General features: G+C 36.2%; 1 protein-coding gene across 1 annotated transcript in view; it reads right to left on the bottom strand.

Annotated features, from left to right (window-relative positions):
• Nucleotides 1–22,620, bottom strand: part of edar (ectodysplasin A receptor) — a 35,650-nt gene that overhangs the window by 12,541 nt on the left and 489 nt on the right. The window contains exons 2-4 of the mRNA XM_055154121.1: nucleotides 8,045–8,110; nucleotides 5,297–5,416; nucleotides 2,179–2,360 (exon numbers count right to left, since the gene is read on the bottom strand). Of these exons, the coding sequence (XP_055010096.1) occupies nucleotides 2,179–2,360; nucleotides 5,297–5,416; nucleotides 8,045–8,095 (353 nt within the window). The 5' untranslated portion in view covers nucleotides 8,096–8,110. The remainder of the gene's footprint in view (nucleotides 1–2,178; nucleotides 2,361–5,296; nucleotides 5,417–8,044; nucleotides 8,111–22,620) is intronic.

Genomic DNA, 22,620 nt, shown 5'->3' with positions numbered 1-22,620 from the left:
AACCTGATGTATTGATGAAAGGACCCATCTAAATCTACCAGAAACTGTATAAATGATGTGATGAGAGGGATCATATGTCTATATATACAGAGTTCAGATCTGATGGCGCTCATGTGGGGTGAAAAGTTTGACTCCAAGATAATTACTGTCCTAAGGCACAAAGCAGAGCGTGGTACAGGGAGCAACAGGGAGCAGCAGAGTTGAGTCTTTAAATGGTTTTAAGTGGTTTTAAATCATTTTGATGGTCATAATTTATGTGGGCAATATAATGAGGGCTATAGATATGTATAACGCTACTGTAACATGTTTGAGCTGATCTCGAGGTAGGTTAATTAAATGAAGAATTTTGAAAATGTAAGAAAAATACATCTGAGATTTGTGCCATCTTGTAATGTGATGTTTTGAAGGATCATGCTTGTTTCTCCATGTTCAGAAACTATTTTTACCCAAGTAACATTTCAATGTCATCAATATACATGAGCTTCTATAACAATTTCTACTATTATTTACAGTAAGTAGTCATTATGTAGCAAGTTTATTTGTATAGAACCAGCATAAAGCCAGTAATACTTATTTATTTAACCTTTATTTAACCAGACAATTACCACCCAGGGAAAACCTATGAAGATACAGATAAATAAGCTTGTCACGCTAACAGATTTTGAAGAACTATAGAGTACTGCGATACACAATCATATTAAAACTACTTTATGTCATTGATACAGTAACAATAATGCAGGATAATCCCGGAAATAGACAGTATTATTCAAAAGGCCTGAGCTGCAACAAATAGAATGAACAGATAATTAGCCATAGAAGTTAGTTATTTAACCCAACAAACACAGGTCAAATCTTATTGTATTGCAACAAAATATCTCAAATCTCTCCAAAATGTACACATGATAAATATTAAGCCCAGAAATATACAGCTTTCATATACTGAACAATAAATTGATAGTAATTCTTTGACATGCCTACAGAAAAATTGTGAAGTCCATTCATAATCGCCCACATCGACTTGGGATACAAACCTAGGACCTTCTTGCTGTGAGTCATAAATGCTAATCACTGAAGTACTGTGTTGCCCATATATTTCATAGGGTAACATTATTAGTTACAATGGTTCTAACAACAGAACATAACAAACTTGTGCAATACAGAATGAACCACAGATCAAAACCAAACACAATGAGGTTGAGATTAAAGAAGGTTTAAAACATTCAACAATGTCTACATGAAGACTTCCCAAAGATTCTACTAATTTGAGAAACTTCCTCCCTCTGCAATAAATACACCATCAATCTTTCAGGCATAACCAGTTGCACATTTCCATCTGACAACGAAGAAATTAAAGGGTTTATAAAAGAAAGGAAGCAATGCATCATGGGAAGGTGTGATGGAGATGAGACAGGACAAGAAGATCTGGGAACATTTTGGTGTTCCCTGTTGACTCAGTAATATGGAGAAAAGGATTAAGTGTATTCTCTGCACAAAGGACAAAAGCATGAGAGAAATTGAAGAACAGGGTGGTCCCATTCTAAGCAGCCTGGTAATGTTTAATAAAATTAGGTTTGCAGATTTAAAAACATTACAGTATATCATTAAGTAGGATTCACTTGTTGAAAACTAAATTGTTGCCAGCGATCTTAGGTCAATGTGTTTGCTCAGCACTTGAAGTCAATGGAAAGTCAATATGAATTATTTATTAAAGAATAAAAACATCTCAAAGTTGACAGAAAGGACCACATAGACACAGTATAACAGTTTCTAGTCAAATCAGAATATTAAAATCATGGTGATGGTATGTAAATGATTTAGGATTGAGTGATATTGACAAAAATATGTTTTTTAATAGTAAGTAAATGTGAGTTTCAGTTCACACAACATTTTACTGGACTGTAAAATGAACCACAAAAGCTACAGAACTAGCACTTCACTTACCACAATTTTTAATGACACATTCAATATTCTAATTTAGAAAAAACAAATTCAGTATTATCAATTATTCTATATATTTCCCTCTTCCATAGTTTGGTCTGAGAAAGGATCATAATCTCTTTTTGACAGTCCCAAGTCAGGGTATAAAAAAGGACACTTCCACCATGAAAAAAATATGTCAAATCAATATATGCAATCCAGTGTTACTCATTAAGTGAAAGTACATCTGTTGAGTCTTACCCAGGCAAACAGGGGCCACACTCTGCATCACTCTCGGGGGTGCCTGCTATGAGCACAGTCGCTCTGTAGAGGGCGTCACAGTCCTTGTGGCGTCTGCAGATCTCATACTTCCCTTTGGAGTATTTCCCCTGGGGACACGGCACACATGTGAAGTCCTCATCCTTTACACCGTATCCACACGTCTGCAAAACACACCCAGAACAGAAGCTTTATTAGCACCATTATAACAATATAACTCACACACCAATAATCAGCTATTAAAGGAACTGTTTATGACTAATAGGTCGAAACAAATCCCACACAAGAGGCCTTTGGTCTTCTGCCATCCTCAGTCAATGTTGAGTTAGCATTTTGGAAAATTAAAAATGTGATTGGTAACAGAGATACATATGTGATGAGTGTCTGCTAGTGTTTACAATGATCAACTAATCATTTTGTATAAGCATTGATCTCCTGACAAACACACATACACACATATTGGGTTTGCTTACTTCTTAGGAACATTATACTGACTTTCATTAATTTTTTGGTGACCGATTTTAACCTTGCCTTAGTTACGTAATTAGTTACTTCAACCAAAACCCAAAACCTAACAAATTTGACCCTATATTGTATATTTAAACCAGGTTGATGATCTAATAAGAGAATTTGAATTTTTTGAATTTTTTTTTTGTTTTGTTTTGTTTTTTATCCCCATAAGGGAGACGGGTCCCCAAGAACTGAGAGTGTATACAGATTCGGTCCCCACAGTGTGTTAAATACCCGCTCAGGCACCCACAAATATGTTCTTTCATCTTGCATTTCTTTTCTGCTTTCATCTGTCTATTAAAACAAGCCTATGCTACAATCTGCACCACTTTGGGCCACGGTGCAGTGACTCCCAAAGAAATATAATATTCCTCTGTATGCTTTGCTTTGAATGTTTTGATACAAAAATGGTTTTAGCTATCAGGAGATCTTGTCACTTCGGCTTAAGAATAAGGAAGCTCAAACCAAAGAAATAGTAATACGTGTAACAGGAACAGTTGTTAAATATTGAAACAGCTGTTAAATTGTACATGATTGCGCTAATCTAGATGCTGCCAGGTATATTTAGAAAGTAATTTTATTTTAATAAAATAATCTTCAGGTTATTGGCAGTAGAGATGTAGGATGACTCAAGTCTACACTAAATGACAGTGACTTTAAGTGTTCTAATAATAATTATTACTTAGTCAGTAATAATTTCATTGATCTATAAGGTGATACATTTCTGAAGTCTGCCACCGTAATTTATCCTCAGATAGGGAAACCCTGAAAAGTGACCAGATAGCTTCAGAAATGACACAGGGACAACCATTCACTGTCACAAAGAGCATTTTTTCTCAGTACTCACTTTTCAGCAGTTTTAATTACTAACTCTGCTAAACTATCGCTATCCTTCACTTAAGATACATGTTTAATGATCAGCCAGATCTTTGGCTAACATATTTGTCCATAAACATTCTCTCTGTAACAGGAATGTTTTATATGACTTTTGGCTCAGCACATCAATGGCCCATACATATAAAGCCTATATACTCATTACCCCTCACCATATGCTGTGTCACTTTTTACATGTGTGCATAATGGTTGTGTGTATTTAATGTTTACCGTGACTACCAGCAGAACACAAAGCCAGCTGTTGCCAATCTGGACTCAAGATGGCCCTGTGTATCTCTGTCACAATGCACTCAATGTCATGATGTGTGTGTGTGGGCACAGACCCATTCATATGAATGGATCAGGCAAGTGCAGAAGACTCCCCTCGTCCCATTGATAAATTGGCTTTCATCATGTCTGCGCAGCTCGTAAATACATGTACTGGTGTTATGACAAGCACAGAGATGGACTTTGAATAGAATAGAGTTGTAAAGATCAGTCGTCAAAGAAAATATCATGAAGAAATTGAAAAAAAAAAACTTATATAAAGAAGAAAGTTAGTTTATCTGTAAATTGGTTTGGTTTAGTTATCAGAACTTTAGAGATGTTTCAGTATTCATTTTAATAATGATACATTTTATTTCTTCTGCACTGCAACATGGGATCCCAGCTTGGATTTGTTAAATGAATTAAAATTTCTCCATCTTAATTTTTGGACACAGGCAAATTAGGTTATATTAGTAGTGCTTGACTATCTACCACCAAGTTAGATCTGAACATGCATGAACAAAAATAAAAAAAATCAATCAAAGGTAGAGTTGCATGACCTTAAACTAACTCAGCGACACTCTCTAAGACCAATCTCACAGTGTCTAGTAAAGATGCAAGAATGTTTGTACTTGTCTACAAAAACATAAACTCAAATCACGGGCTATAATAATTCATTTTGGTGCGTGTCTGTGTGGGGCGGGTGTGGCACCCCAGGGTGTCCACTGAAGCGTTTCTGTTTTCTTTGGCTGACGGCAGACAGACTGACTGGGACTACTGCTGCGGTGCACTGTAATGTGCTATAATGCATACCTTCACTCCTAAGTCAATGAGCGCAATAAAGCAGAAGAAATTGTGCATTGGGGATTTAGACACAGTTCACTTTGCAGAAATGCATGTGCTCTGTGTGAGGTCCAGGGATGGGTCAGATGTTTTTAATGTTCACATATATAAATTTTGAATTACATATATACATTTTGAATGTAGAATCATAACACCAATGCACTGGTCTTGTCTCTAATTTATGAACAAATAAGACCCTTATCTTCTAATAAAATGTTAAAGGTCCACTATGTAAGTTTTCTGATTGCCAGTTTGTGTATCTCACAACTAGGGACATGCTATGCATGCTATGGTAATGTTATGATTATTATGAAATCAAACATCACTATTATTCACAATTATATTATGGACGCCAAGACAAAACATCGGTGAAATCCTTCCTTTTTTCTAATCACCATTCCATTAGTATATAACCAGCTTTGTGAAATCAAACTTTTAAAAAGCACTCTACCTTTTATTATAGACTGTACTTAAATTAATTGAATTTGTCACAATTTTGATAATTCTGGTAATTTTTTATTTCAGATTTTTTTAATAATATGATAATTTTGTGTTCTGAGTAATCACACATTTTGATTAACAGAATAATCTTGACATTCCTACTCACCATATGCGGCTCTTGTCCTGGCTGGCACTGTGGACACGCCTGGCAGCTGTTACTGGTCTGGTTGAAAAACTCATATTCTCCGCAGCTGGAGTACTCTGCACTGGCAAACATACAACACACCTGGAGAGAGATGGGGGTCAGGTGATGAAGGCTGGACGAGGTAAATGAGGTGAACCCTATAGGTTTATGAGGATGGCGATTATCAAAGTCACAGCACAAAACATTATTGATATTTATCAGAAAAGTATGACAGTTTCTTTGTTGACTTTCCAGGTTGAAAATAGCTGATAACAGTAGCTGTAGCGATGCTATAAGCAAACCTCATGATAAAAGAAGGGAGCAGTAAGTTAAAAATAGGCCTAAATTGAATTGTCTAATTAATCTAGGTCAGGGGTGTCAAACTCATTTTGGTCTGGGGGCCATATTGAACCTACTTTGATCCCAAAGGGGCCGGATCAGAAAACTCATAGCATATATACCCCAAAAATAGCAATAAGTTCAAATATTTGTGCAGAGAAACACAAATCTATTACACAAATCTTTTTTTAATTGATGAACTCTTTGCATGCAATTTCAACACAATGTTTTAACATTAACTTGTATGCAAATTGGAACAAGTCCATTTTTCTTGGAAAATCCTGCACTCGGCGTCCACTTTTCTCATTTTTGTCATTTTGCTGATGAGGGTGTCACGATCTACAGTCAAAACAATCATCCTTTAAGAGCGTTTGGAAAGAGGCAAGTCTTCATTTGTGCAGCTCTGTAGGGAGGGGCCACGCACAGAGGCTCTGGAGACGCAGGTATGCTAAGTGGTGCAGAAAATTACCAATATTTTAATAGAAAATGTAATATAAATATTTTAGTAGAAAATCAGCCGAGGGCCAGATTAAAGGTCTTGGAGGGCCGGATCTGGCCCCCGGGCCTTATGTTTGACACCTGTGATCTAGATAGTTAGGGTTGGGCCTGGTTAGTACTTGGATGGGAGACCACTGGCAGCAGTGAGTCTACAGTAGTCTACTGCACACAGCTGAATTATGTCCTTAAGCAAAACACCCAGATGTATGAATGCGATGTATGAATGGGGGATTAACTAGCAGCATCACTTTCTGTCAGTCTACCCTAGGGCAGCTGTGGCAACAGTAAACGTACCTGGTTTGGTGCTATTCTAACCCTGAAATGAATTATTATTCTTCATTTGTGGTATCTGTATGTTATGCATCACTAGCAGTAGTTTATATTAGAAGTAAGAGTTATAGCAGTTGAAATTACTGACAATAAAAAAAACTGAAATCATAGTGGTTAAAGTTGTAAAATGCATTTTTACCATTTGAATATTGTATATCATATATTGTTTATTTGTTCATACATCACATGTGTGGCATTGACCACAGTAATAACAGCCGGCGGTTTGTGTACCCAACCAAAATCGTTTAAAGAACTATTTGGAGACCACAATAATAGGAACGAAAATGAGAGTGTGTCTAACTATCTCCATCTTTACCCCCCCCTGTTGAATATCATCCCACTGTTTTGTATTCATTTAAACTTCTCATAATAGCGCTCACAGTTTGAGTAAATATATGCAAATGTGCTCAGCCAGATCATAACAAACTCTCTTTAACCTTATACACAAGCACTTGAGGCAAATAGTTTAACAATGTGCATTCAGAATCCAAACATTTCACTGTCTTGTTATTTACCAAAACAAATTAGTATTCTGAACAGCTTAACTAATAACGTAAGTCCTAAGTCTGTCTTCAATTATGTGAAGCATCTTTGAGTGTCATGAAAAGTGCTATACTAACTAACTGTTATGTTTTATTATTAACATGTAATAGTAGTACTAGAAGAAAAAGAGGTACTAGAAGCATGGCATTACAATTACATTACTACAGTTCAATCCAATACATTGCTTATAATCAAAATTGAATTAGAAATCTTGTACTGAACCAACACTACTTGATCATTTGCATATCCAACCGCTCTGCCAATAAATTTACTTGTGTTAGTGTGTATTTGTGTGCTTACAGCTCATGTGTCGGCCTGCATGTGTGCATGGTGACTGATGAGGAGAAAGCAGAAAGAGGCTGGGCTGAAGTGGGAACAGTGCCAATAGGGTTTCAACATCAAAACATACACAGGATCTCGAGATTCTCTGTGAGATTTTATACATAGATTACCTACCGGTATGTAAAAAAAACAAAAAAACAAAACTCAATGGCTGACTAATTGGTACAAGCGCAGCCAAATTTGTGCAAGCTGCTGGCACTTACTTGCTAAAGTCTGGATGATCCAATGCCAAAAACTAAGATAAATGTGGTTCAGTGCGCATTATGGAGCTATTAAGAGTTTCTGGGTGAAGATAAAATGTACAGTAATGATTATAATAGGAACAACAATGGCTGACCTCAATGAAGGGCCAGTAGTGGCTTGTAGTAAAACTAGTAGTCATTAATAAGTATTTGCGTTGGTATACCAGTTGTTGTAGAAGTACTGGTTGTAGGTATGGTGGTAGTAATAGCAATAATGAGTGTTGTAGATTACTATATAAGTACTATAGCCTGTAGCATGCAACAATGGTCACTTTGCAGTAGCAGCAGTACAAATAGTGGAAATTACAGTAATTGTTGTATTACTAGTGGAATTAGTAGAAGTAGTAGCAACAAAATGTTAGTAGTGGTCGTAGTAGCAGTAGCAATTATAGTAGTGGGAATATGAATAGTACAGAAAGTAATTAACAATACTTACCAATAAAGATGAAAGGAAGACAGACTTTTTCCGGTCCCTCCTCACTGACATTGTGGCGTCTTCTTCCTTTGAACACATACAAAACAAAGAGTTATTCATTCATTCGCTCCCACTGTGAATAATTTGCACTTCAATCTTTCCAACAATTTAAAATTACGAAACATCCCATTTGCGGATAGGGATGCATTCCTGCCAACAGTAGTGCTGCAGCTCTGAGCGTGTGTGGCCCTGATGCGTTCACTGCCCCGTTAAATATCACGTCATCCACTATAAAGCTGTAATAGGCAGCGGGGCGGACTGTGGAGCTAGCTCATACCTGTGAAAGCACCGCTGGCTAACCTCTGTCTCAATAATGTGTGCAGATACCAGCACCTAATAACGTTTAATTATAATGTCTTTGTTATGGCTGTCTGAAGGAGCACTCAGGCCAAACTATGTCAGTCTGTCAAAGACGGAAAGCAATGACTTTTACTATTACAAAAAGAGGAGTCATGTATTTTTATAAATTGCATATACTATATAAGTAATTTTACATGTATCTTTATGTGTAATTGAGTAAATACTAAATAGTTAAGCAATACTTGCAATTCTGTAATAGGGGAAAAAGTGCAGTAGTAGAAGAAGTAGTAGTAGCAGCAGTATTTCTGGTAAACTAAGTAGCTATAGTAGTTGCAGTGGGAATCAGCAGCTCTAATAATAGCAGAAATTAAATGAAATATTATTAGTTATATTAGTAATATTATAATGCATACTGGTAGGAGGAATTTCATACTGGTAGGAATTGTAGTATTAAAAGTTGCTGTAGAAGTTGTAGTTGTAGTGGTAGTGGAGGAGTGGGTTGAAATAGCAATTATACTAGTAGTACTATAGAACATATTTAGGCATCTTAATGCACTATAAGCACTATTCTGACAACCTTTTACCATTAAAATTATATATATATATATATATATATATATATATATATATATATATATATATATATATATATATAAAAACTTTTAATTGTTCATTGCTATGGCAACGGCACAAATTTTCCATCTCTCTGAAACCCATGGTTGGCACCATCAGCAGGGAATCATAGAAGTAAATTTGTAGTAGCAATAATGGCAGTCTTCAATGATTTATTATCTATCTATTTGTCAACTTGAGAAAAGTAGCAATATCCACCTTATTAATATGGCAGAACTTGGTTGGGTGTTTTATTTTCGCTCAAAGTTTCAGAAGTCTTAAAGATCTTGTCTCTACAGCGGATTATTGTAGTGGTTGTTGGGTAAACAATTATAAAGTATAAATGTAGTTTGTTTGCTTTAGCAACCATCCAGAAATATTCACTGTCCTGCTCCAAAATAGCACCTTAACAACTCTGGCAAGAAATCTGAAAGAGTGTAAAGCTATAAAATTCTTGGCAGCTCACAATTATAAAGGCGTGTGTCAAGTAGAGATTTTTATAGTTCGCAAGCTGTAAGATGACTTTTCAATGGATATAGTGGAATCACTGTGCATTTAAGTTTTAAGGGCCCATATTACACAATTTTCTGATCTATCATACATTGTTGTTTCCTCATGAAAAACATGCCTTTCATTCACACATGTTTAACACAAACCCTGCATATTTAGGCTGTGTTCTTCTCTCAAACAGGAAACCCTTCTTTCCACCTTGTGATGTTATATGGTAATACTGTAGAGGAAGTGCTCCACTGTCCTTTTAAAACCCATACACCTTCTCTAGAATCTACTGAACAAAAAGGTAAGAAGTAGCTGTTAACTTGAAAACTACTTCATGATATCATACAGAGCTTTGTAGATGTAGACAAACTAATAATAAAAGATTACTCAAACATGTGTGAATGAAACAAACACAACTCCAGGTATGCTTTGAGGAGGTTATAACATTATAACATGGCTTAAAGCTCACAGAGTCAATATAATATAGGACAACCTAACTTTGAAGTGAGTGTAACCACATGTAAATCGGGTCAGCTTCACTGAGGTAGTGCAGGCTGTTAGCTGTGATTGTGTTTACCCTGACCAAAGCAGGAGTGAAGGCCCAGAGTGTAAATAATGTCGTCATTGTAATTGGAAGGAAAAGCACTGGCTTAGCTCCTCATTCTAAGCGACGTAAATTGTATAAAACTTGTATAAATAGTACATCAATAACCAGAACAAAATGTGACTGGAAATACATATTTGTGTTGAGAAACTCAAATACAAGATGACAACTAAACTATTGCAACTAAATAATGCTACTGCTTATAAAACTACTCTTGATGGGAACATATTATACTGTTTTCTGATATATGCTTTAATAGTGTTTCCTCATCAAAAAATATCCAGAGTTGTGTTTTGTTTCATTCACACATGGACACACATGGATCCTGTGTATTTAGGCTTCTTTTCTCAAACAGAAAACATTCTGTTCCACCTCGTGATTTCATGTGGAAATACAGGACATGCTCCACTGTGCTTTTAAACTCCATACACCTTCACAAGATTAATTTGGATGATTTCAGCCATGGTATTGCCAATTGCTACTTAAAAAAAAGGGTAAATGGTAGCTATTAACTTGCACATTATTGCTTCATGGCATCATGATGTGGAACTGAGTATTTTGAGCTTTGGAGATGTAGACATATTAATAATAAATGATTACTCAGGCATGTGTGAGTGAAACAAAACGCAAACCCAGGTATGTTTATGAGGAGGTAACATTCTAACATGACTAAAAGATCACTAGAGGCAATTTTGTGTAATATAGGACCTTTAAGACTCCCACTAAAACTGATGAAGCATTGTCACTGTTATTTAGAAATATAATGAGCAATTAAATTAACATAATAAATTAAACTGTACTCAACATTCACGGTTCAAGTGTTTAAAAAACACATATTTACACATTTGTTACTGAGGAACAGAACATTTTGTTTTGGAAAACAGAATAATCTAAAAAGCATGTTGTTATATCTATGTTCTTTGTTTTTTTTATTTCCAATTATTTCTGCTCAAATTCTGTATAACCACACCATTTTATTGCCACTAGTAAAAATCAATACAGCATAATCTAATTTTGTACCAAGCTGCATAATTGTGTTTTTTCGTTAACCATAAATGTCAAATTGTTACAGTTTGGTTGGCTCCTTGGTTTGCATGCCATGGAGAAATGTAAACCACTTTTCATATTTGTCTAATGCCCCTTCCTTTAAAAAAAAAACTATACTTTAGTCCCATTGCCGTGTTTATAGCTCAGAGTCATGGACAAACCCAAAACAGTGTTAGCTCAAAAATGTACCTCACAATCACACAGTGTAGCAAATGTAAACACATCCACACCTGTAATTACTGTTATTCACAGCATTCTGACTGAGATGGTTTGACTGCTAATTACCACATAGTACAGTGAGACAGGCAAATATTAAGAAAAAAAGAGGGATTATAGGTACAATGGGGGTTGAGGTAGATGGATTTATTAACATTTACTGATTCTGATTAAAAAGATTAGTTGGTTTAGTTTTATTTTCTGACTCAGTGGAGAGGTCATTTAAGCATAAGTGCAACTTTTGCAACCTGATTGGTGGTACGATCCCAGCTCAGACCATTGTATACTGTGGTTGTTTCCTTGGGCAAGGCATTGCATTTGTTTTTCTCAAACATAAATGTGTTGTGTGAGTAAATGTGTGATGAAGATCGAGAATGCCATTTGTGCAAAAGTGGGTGGGCGATATTGACAAATGTTTATTTTTATTTTTTTATCCCAATAACGATTTTATCCAACTGAAATGATCTTAAATATGTTTAATGCCATCTTTAATCCACTCTTTTTTATAGCATTTTATTATACACAATTAACTTGATTTCCAAATTTGAATTTCAAATTGTGCATATCTTCAAAACAATATTCATAACATGAATGATTTCACTAATCTGCCCACCTCCAGCTATGTAAAGAGTGAATGATCCTCTCTTTTCCACCTTCTTAAAAACCTGTCTAAAAGAACTATAGTACGGCTCAAACTTTGAATATCCTGAGGTGATGTTTGGTTCACCTTTTGAGAAGCACAAAACATTCATTGATGGTTAAAGCTATGAAATTACTTAATAGCTCTAACCTCAGAGTAAATCCACTGTTTTTGAAATAAGCCTATATTCAGCATTGACTGATGGCCCCTTAGGACAGACAACTTTAATAGAGCATATTATAGGAGCTAAACTCTGTCTTAAATCTTAAATTGCTGGGCATATCAAAGCGCATATGTACGCTGTGAGGACAGGAAGAAACCGCTGCCATGATTTCACATTATCAGGGTCAAAATCAGTCTGTCTCCTGATTCCACTCTTCCATTGAGTGCTTCTGAACTTGAATGAATAACAACAGTCCCTCAAGGCTCAATCCTGTTTAATTATAGCTTTCACACAAGAGCCACACAAATACAAAAGAACCTACAAACACTGGTTTATGTAGACTTGAAGACCTTATAAGTACTAGGGTTGTCAAAAGTATCAAACATCAGATACTAATCTGGATCAAAACTAGATATTCATTTGAAGCACTGATTCTAAACAAGTTACATTCACAGAACAGAAATGAACCAAGTATATATTGGATCTAAGTGTGGAAAGAACTCTTGTAAGTAGTAACATAATAAAAACTCATTAGACAATGTTACTTGGGAATCTGCTGTATTCTTAAACAAGGTCACAGCTTCCCCAGGGCAGAATGATGGAAGTGTGGCTGACTGCAAATATGCATCTATTCAAACACACATCAATAATGACATATTGTCTAGCCCAAAGTAAACAGACTACAGTAGGCAATGCTAATAGCGGGACTTCAACTGGCAAACTAGGCATTACTAGGTAAGCAACTAATTAGTCTTTTATCCTGGACTATCATTGTTTAAATTTGTTCTGATGTTTGGGTGGATGGTAAACATATATTTATTACATTATTTTTCAAACATTCCATTCCTTCATTTACTTATTGGTTTAATATTAACCCCAAGCCATATTCTGTGGTTTGGACTTCAATTTTTGTTGTCAATACTGGTTAGCATTTTATTTACATTTTGAACACACTGTACCTGCAAGTGAGATAAAAGCTTTTTAAGTCAGGAAACGTAGCCTTGCCAAATGGCTGTGGACCCTCTGGGCTTCTCATTATGGGGTTAAAGTGAATCTACCTCGACTGCGCCGCGTTTGAAGACTCCCGTGTCTCTGTGCTCCTCTTTCAAGCCTTCGTCTGTCTCCGGACCCCACCTCTCTCTGTCGGGGCAGGTCTCACATGAAAGTCAGCTCCAGTCTTCTGCCCCTCCAGGTAATAATCTTCTAACGAACACATAATCTACAATAAATAACTCCTGTCTATGACTGTGTCATTATTTACTAAGGCTCAGAAAAGCAGAGGGAAAAAATACTTTAATGTTTTTTAATGTTAATTACTTAAATTTATCTAAATTTACAGAATATATTTTAGCTGGTATAGATTACAAGATTTCACTGTGTATTTTTGTGTGTGTAGAAATAAGCAAAATGTTCAGTTGTGCGGATGCATAGGTAAAACCAGTTATGAGATCATATCATCCACAAAGAGTACATTCTGGCTGGAGTGTTCCACAGTATGGCATTATCAATCTTGCATTTATTCAGTTACAGGGGTTAGTTCTTACAAAAGCATTGAAAAACATACAAGCAGACTGAACTCTACTAATCTGACATGCAACTTGGTCTGGTGATGCCACCTGCTGATGTCCATGGAAACAAGTTTTATGCGGTACTGTGGAACATTCAAGACAAACTGATAGCATCTCTTAACATCTTCATTTTAAATTAAGTACAATCAATATTCTAGAGTACTTCAATCACAGTTATGATGCCTAAACACTACAAATCAAAACACCAAGCTAACTTTGCATCTTCTTCCTTTTCATCTGACACTCACACATTTAAATTCACGATCATTTCCAATACAACATTCCAGAAAGCCATTCTTAAAAGGTGGATCAAAAACTTCCGACATCTTCCGTCAGTAACTTGGCCCAAACAGACTATCTCTAAATACCTTGATCTCGGTCAGCATCCAGATACAATCTTCAAAGAGGTTTAAGTTGGTATTTATATAAAATATTTTTTAACTGACAGGTAAAATAGTATAGATTAAGTCAAATGTCACACAGAACCTGTAGGTGAAAAGAGGGTTCAGGCTGCTACATGGAGATTCCCATAAACCACCTTAAAGAAGGCAGTGAAGGCTTTTTGACAGCACTGTGCTGTCAATAATAGTTTTAGTTCAGGTATTTTGTGTATTTTATATTTTTAGATACTAATTGTTACATGATGACATGACAGAAATAATGTGTGGATGAAATTCACCTCCATATTTTCTAATCTGGAACAAGTTCACATGAAACTGTATATTGCATAATCAATTGGATCATTAGTGAACGTTTAGTTCTCTAAATTAGTTCACTTTGTTAGTTTGTTAGTTCAGCCATCCTCTGTCAGAAAGGAAATATGTGTTTTTTATCTTCAGGAAATGAATACTGAAAAACATTTTTATTAGTTTTTACAAAACAAAAAACAAAAACAAAAAAAAACTTTCGTGTGTAATGTCCACCAGCTTTGTTTTGTTTTGTTTTTAATTGAATTAAAATTGGAAATACAATGATGAACATGGACAATTAAACATTTCAACACTCCTATCACTGAAGCCCATACACTCATCATTGTGGTTTGTTTTAATTAAGTGCTGTGCCTCAGGACCAGAGCTCTAGTCTCCAGTCTCTGCTCTCCTATTACCTTTATGTCATTGAGCTGCACAGCTTTCCACCATCAGTGTTTAACTCATAATGGATATTCATTAGGACTCCTCTAATGACTTCCTGATTAACTAATGGGCCAATCAGTGGGCAGGGAGTGTGGCCAGGAAGCGACGCATGAAGCCGCGGGAATGAGCTAACAGGATGCTTTGTGGTCATCTCTGCACCTCTTCATTTTGATCACAATTAAACCAGAGCTTTTTCTAACAAAGAAATGTGGCTTGAATTAGGATGGGTCCATATTTACAGTTTCACAAATTTTCTCTCTTTTTCTTGCTGCGTCATAAGTGCATTATTCAATGGGAAATTTTGGTTTAAATGGTTTATTAAAGGTGCACTATGTAGACAAAATTTTAAAAAGGAGAATAAATATTTCTCCATGAAGCCCTACATGGAGGTGATGGCGCTCACAACACAAATGCAAGTTTTTCCAGGGTATTTTTGAGCAATAAAAATGCCTGTAATAAACACATAAATTTAATGCCATACTGTGGAGCATTCCCAGCAAAACAGTAACATCAACTAGCAGATGGATCTGATAGTTGAAAAGCCATTTCTGATTAAATAGTTCAGTTATTTTGCTAACAGGTTGATCTATCTGGTTGGACCTCAAATAAGGCAGGACTCGTAGGCTGTAAGCTGTGTAACACATGTTTAGTGCTCCCTTCATATTCTGGAGTGTTTCTGTACCCCGAGTCCAGCCAAAAAAACTTCAAAAACTTCAAACTCACATCTGACAGAGGAGATGGTCATCATCAATGTCACAATACTTTATACACATATGGTTCAATGTCTACACTAGCATAACTCCAATGGGGCCAATGAGCAATGGCAAACAAGAGAGTAACAAAATACAGATTCTGATCAAGTTATGTGTGATTTAATATCAGTTTACAGCGTAAGAGTTTATTTTCTTTAAATATGATCAAAACATAGTGGATTTCCCCTTCATCAAGTGACTAGTCTTTCATTTCCAGCCCTCAAATACCTTGAAACCTTTTCCACATAATTGCAACTTCTGACTTGAGTGTTGCTGTTTGTTTCTATGGACCCTATATTTAAAACTTAAAGATCAGTCTATGGTCTGACATTATAGATATGATTTATGATTTGTGAGCCTGTCAATCAGCCATGGTGGTTTCAATATGGTTATAGGAGAGGTGGGATAAGAATTTAAAATATGTGCCCGCAAGTTAGGGTAAATGTATTGTGTGGAGGTGAAGTACTCTATTGAGTTCAAAGACTAAACTTTTTTGGGGATACGGTGTATAATTTTTGCTATATAACACAAGCACTATTACAGCTACTGCTATACTTCAAATGTGTAGTTTTCTTTAAACGCTTGTATATTTTTTGCAGTGTTTTATGCAACAATAGAGCATCCCAACTCCACAGTATATAGTAGGTCAATGTGATAAATATAACTGACAAACCAAAAACCAGGATTTGGTGTACTGCGTCCAAGTTAACAAGACTAGAGAAAACCTTAAACAGTTGTTATGTAATGTAATTAATATGTCAATATTATCATTATCAGTAGGCCAATACATATATTATCAAGTTATTTGTATCCCTAGGTTACAACTTTCCAAATGCATTTCAAGCTGTGTGACTTTGCCGAAACACAGCTAAGGGCTAATCTTCTGTCAATCTCTATTTAAAACCTATAAGTGTCATTGTTGAAGGTTTCTATAGACAGTTATAAAGCAGGAATGTGCTGTTGGCATTTTTCTTCAATATGCGATACGGAGGCAGCTGCAGTGCAAAAATAGGGCTACGCAACAACTGTCAATCAAATTAGACGTGCCACTTTTACCCCTAGGTGTGCCAAATTGTGTTTTTGTTATTACTGAACAAAACTCACTGATTGAAAAACAGTTTAGTGAGAGTGCGCCATCAGGGCAATGTAAGGCTGTGTACCGTACATTCATCATTATCACAACATTAGAAGCTAGCATTACAGATCTGGCATGCAAGCTAACATTTTCCCTCATTATCAAAAGAGTTTTCTACTAAAATTGTCAAAGTCACTGAACAGAAGATGTTATCAAGGCTCAGAGCTAAATGAGGGAGAAATAAATAAGAGCAATTTGTGACATGATTGCCCTTTTTAGGTTGAATGTGAAAATAAACCTATGATTAAAGTGATCTGCCCATAGTGTTAGATCTGGAGACAGGCGCAAAGCTCAGGCAGCTGGACTTCATCTAAACATATTTTTACTACAAGCCTGTACAAATTATTGTGTTTAAGCGTATCATTGTAAATTAGACTGAAGTGTCAAATCTGTCTTTGAGGCAATGGGAATTAATCACTCAGAAAATACAATGCACAATATTAGAGAAAATGTAATAAACTCATTTGATTAATACAACAATAATTTAATGTAATTGCTTATTGTGGCAACTAACAGGTTTAATAAATCTGACAAAACTTGAGTCAACAGTTTCACCAGCACACAATATGGTATTTTGTTGTAAACTTGAGATCGAATCTATTCACAAGAAGGCAATATTCTATGTAGAATATCATGTTTAATCCTCGGGCCCATGGTGGCTTTTATTAGTGACTTTGTCCATATCAAATCGAATCATTGGGGGCACCATGGCAAAAACATAAGAAGACATTTACTGGGTGTTTTTTATACTAAGAGTTAGTATACATTTCTCATTGCATGTCATAAAATTTTATAGAATTGAAAAAACAGTGTTTGTGAAGTGAAAAAAAAGTAGAGGTGCTCCACTCAAGTCAAAAATAACGTAATCGGTGATGGGCAAAACAGGACAATCAGACATACCGACCACCCATAATAATAAAACAGTTTGCATTGCTATATCAAAATCCATGTGATTAGGGACTATAGCAATCCTGTTTTGTTCTGATACCAATTTCAATACTATGGCTTGAAGTATCTGTCGATACCTGATCTCAGCTGATACCAGTGTAGAAACTGAGAACATTGTTTATTTATTAAAACCAAAAGTTGACATAAGACCAAACTGATCCAAATGTGTTATGTAGCTGTTATTTTTCTGTCAAGTAACTAGTGAACAGCTTAAATAAAGTTCAAACATTATGAGGCTTTCTGGCCAGGATGTCATCTTAACTGATAATTGGAAGCCGATATCCAATCCAGAAAATGTTTCAATCCTGGCGCAGATATCCACTACCAGTAAGAGATCTCTACATGTGATCAGTATTTTCAGTGATCGGTATCGACAGATTAAAAATTCAGATGATCGGCATCCGAGATCAGCCTCAAAAATCCTTTCCGGAGCACATCTAAAAAGAAAATGTGTATTGCAACATAATAATTCCACTAAGCTTTCATGCAGCAACTGGAATTCCCTATTTCTGATCATCAACCAAAGTTAAAGTGGTTTGACTGTGACCATTATTTCGACTACAAAAACACCCCAAATAATCTAATTGCTTAAGAATAACATTTGGTCCTGCAGATTACATGTGTGAGGCAGTGTTTATGTGTGATCTTCATTCATCTCTCTTCGTCTTTTGATTGTGTTAATTACAGACTCATAGTCGGCTTCCCTCTCGCGGCACAGGAAAAACAAACTCACATCAAATGAAAGGATGTCACACATACAGTACACCCTGGCCCATACGTGCACACACGCACACACATACATACACACATGCACACTAACACCAATTGCACACACCTATCCCGACAGCTTTGATTCCTGCCTGCCGGTTATCTGTCTTTCATCTCCTCGTGCTGATCCTTGTTCCTCTCTTTTCGTTCAGAACATAAGTCAGACTCTGTCTGTGTTTACTTTGCACTCATTGAGGAAGCAGAGCCTAAACTGCGGCCAAGTTAGTCAAGCAAATTGCTAATTCATCTAATTTTGGTGGTGGACCCTTGGCATAAGTGGTGCCGTACAATATAAGCACGGACTGAATATAATGCTGTGTTTTGTCAAGGAGAAATGTTTTTTCTGTTGACATGACAGAAGATTATGTTTATTCAAGTGTTGTTGCAATACTTAAATTTCAATATATATTCCAAGTACAAGGTTTTAATTAATATTACCATGTGCACGACTTGTTTTGATGATAGATCAAGATCAATCCCAAACTGCATGGGAAAAGCTCAATTCTGTTGTAATATGTGTTTTATCAGCATCAGTGCCTCAAATGAGTATCTTATTTCAGTACTGGTTTAAGTGCAGATGAGTATTTGAATAATGGATTTTTCCAAAACCATATCCTTTGAGTTTAACATTTATGGTGAAGCAAATGCACTAATACAGAACAACAAGAACTGAACACGAAGAACTGAACACAGAACCCTCTCTGTGTCAACCACTATAAATTAAACTTACATTTTGATTGTGCATTTATAAGCTTGGCAAGCCTAATCATTCAGTCACTTCAAACTCACTCTGCACATCTATACAAAAGTGAGGTGGGTGAAGAGTCAGGGATCCAATGTCCAGGGACACAATGGCAGCAGGGATAAAATGTTGAACTTTGGGTTGGTTGGCTGTAGCAACCAATAACGTAATAATGGGCAATAATGTAATAATTTGAAATAATGGCTCATAATTATTACATTATGGGCTTATTACATTTAAAATGATTAACGTATTACTTTATTGGCCATTATTACATTACTCGCTGTTATTACGTTATCAGTTGCTACATGGGCAAATGCTTTCTAGCTACTATACCACCATTACTTTGCTTGCAATTTTAGATACTAATTTTAAATAACCCTCATTGTAAAATATGTCACTGCAAGCATACACTCTACCTAAAGTCTAAATATAGATGATACAGTTGCATGTTAAAACAAATTTGCTCATCTTCAATTAAGATTTCATACAAATCTCGGGGCTTATGGGAAACCCTGTTGCTCTGAGCTGCAGTTGCCGTGATGCCTTGATGTGGTTGTGAGTTTGGAGGAATCTTCAAAGCACAAATCTTTGACAATCCATTAAAAAGTCACGAGAGAATTTAAAGACTTAGGAGACTGCAAATTGTGAGCTAACAAGACTTTTATACTGCAATCTGATGCAGGTAAAGAGTGTCTCTAATCTTTAATTACTCCCCATATGTGAAAAAGAACATCCAAATTCATACATTTTAGTCCCCAATTCAGAAAGGCCAAGCATGGACATTTGGGTAACCAGTGGAAAGAAATGCCTTGTGATAGGAGTAATATACAGAGAGCAGGTTATATCATTTAAGTTGCACTATGAAACTTTTTGAGGAAGCCCATTATCTGCTTGTCTTCATTATTATTTTTCCTAGAATGTTCCTTATTATGGAATTGAACTGATCAATTTCCATGGACACTAACATGTTTTTGCCACCAGGCAAATTTACACATCAAGAACTGTGGAGTGGTACCTCCACTCAGTAAGAATGCATGTTTTTCAAGGTATTTTTGTGCAAAAAAATATCTTCTAGTTTTATGCAACATTAAAAGGTATGTAATACCGTAGAACCTGTAAGACTTCCCATGCAAAGCAATATCTCCATGGAGACAAGCAGGTGGTGGACCCATGTCAACCTCCCTAAAGCTACATTGTGCTCCTTTAAAGCTAGTAAAAATGCTTTTGACTTTGTTAGAGGGCCTATATTACACTATTTTCTGATCTATGTTATACCTCATCCAAAAAATACCCAGAGTTGTGTTTTGTTTCATTCGCACACAAACCCTATATAATTAGGCTTCTTTTAATTGACATCATAAGGTGGAGCAGAGCATTTTGAGCTTTTGAGATGTTGAAAGACTAATAATAAAGGGATACTCAAATGTGTGAATGAAACAAAACACAACTTCGGGCATGTTTTAATAAGGTAACAGTATTATAACATGGCTTAAAGATCACATGAGTAAATTTTGTGTAATATAGGACAGAATATCCTATGGATTTGGTGCATCGAATTAGATATCAGATTTTCCTGATTTTAAATATAGTCAGTTCTTGTAATGAGTAGCCTACATTTTACACCTAAATGACAATGCATTAATCACATGCACACAGGCGTGCACACCCACACACACGCGCACACACACCCACACACAAAATAAGATGTAATTTACCAAGCAAATGTTATCTTTTTCTGTTGCCAAGTTGACAGAGCAGACATTGTTACATAGGAAAATCATACTAAATGCATATGGCTTAACTAAAATCCTTTGCCAAACATGTGACCCATAAATTATATAGTAAGCTAATAAATAGAAATATCTCGACTTCCATAAGTAAACTGAATGGCGTGTTTAGCCTGATGTAGACTTAGATGTGTGAAGCATTATGAAACAGTCAAGTGTTAGAGGCCTCTGGAGGCCCATAAATACTGCAATGAGAGAATGGGATATGCTGTGTAGATTGGAATCAGCTGTGACATATACTATAAATCACAGCTATAAAGTTCACAAAAAACACCAGTGACTCCTTTCTTTCTGTTGGATCACGCTCTGATAAATAATAAGGTCATTGTGTAAACTCAAGTGCTGAGTGTAATGAAAGATAAAGAGACAAATAGGCTGAGTAAACACATTATGTATTCAACTCACAGGCATGTGATGGCGAAGAATACTAAAGGCAAAGCTCATACATTTCACTCATCTTATCTCTTAAATCTCTACAGTCTATATTTCTTTTAAAAAATGTAATAGTAGTATATCATGGCATTGCTAGCATTACCATGTAGACAAATCAAAGCCTTTTTTTCTTTAGTAGTACTAGTACACGTGCTTAGAGTAGTGGTAAGAATGACTATGCTAGGGCGGTAGTAGTGCACAGTAACTTAATTTTCTAATTTGATCAGTGCGTCCATCCATGTTTATTTGTATTTTTGTTTTTAATGGTGTTAAACATATATGCAGGAGAAATAAGCTCTATATTCTGAAGACTACTTCTTGATGCATTTTTGTTTAGTATAGCAGTGGTAGTGATAGCAGCAGCAGCAGTAGTAGTGGTAGTGCTGTAGGCTTTAACTTCCTAATATACTTTCCCTTCACTCCTCCCTTTAATCTCCAGATACTTCACTAATTTCTTTTGAAGATGAGTAACACTTTTTCCTTTGCCTTTCTATCTCCTTCTCCAAACTTGAACGCATCAGTGGCAGCAGCAATGGTGCAGAGGAGAAGCGCTAGGGGCTCTGTGTGCACGAGACATCCAGGTAAAACAGGGAGGGAGGGGGACATAGATGGATTGATTTCCACCTCCAGCGGCTACAGTTCAAAGCTGAGCAGCAGACTTCAGAGGAGCGGCAGGACGCGGCATGTCCCCAGCCGGGCTGCTCTGCCTGTCTGCGGGCAGGACTTCCCCCGCGGCGCAGGGGCCCGGGACAGCCAGGCGGCACCCAGAAAACAATTATGCACTGATAGGCTAGATGTGCGGGGTCATAATTACCTTAGTCACCTAAACAGTGTCCTCACTATGATGATGCAATTATGAAAACTATCTGAAACACTTGGGTTACAATGACTTTTTCGTAAATCGCAACATAGCAAGAGAGTGAAGTCAGGCTGTACATACTTAAGATTCAAAACTTGGTCAAAGGCAAAACTAGTGAGGCGAAAAAGAACGATACCTTGGGCTAAAAACTTTGCTTCAACATGCACCGAACCTTTCACATATTTTCACACTTTCAGGATTTAAGTTGTAGGCTATGGTGTACATACAACAACTCTTTCTCTCTGAACTTTTACTACCAACTATTGAATTATCATTGCACAACAAACAACAACAATCTTATTTTGATCATTAACAGCCATTTAACAGTCA

The sequence above is a fragment of the Boleophthalmus pectinirostris genome, unplaced genomic scaffold (assembly GCF_026225935.1).
Source record: "Boleophthalmus pectinirostris isolate CB_2022bp ecotype Guang Dong unplaced genomic scaffold, ASM2622593v1 HiC_scaffold_1, whole genome shotgun sequence".
NCBI lineage: Eukaryota > Metazoa > Chordata > Actinopteri > Gobiiformes > Gobiidae > Boleophthalmus > Boleophthalmus pectinirostris.
This window is presented reverse-complemented; position numbering and strand designations above follow the sequence as displayed.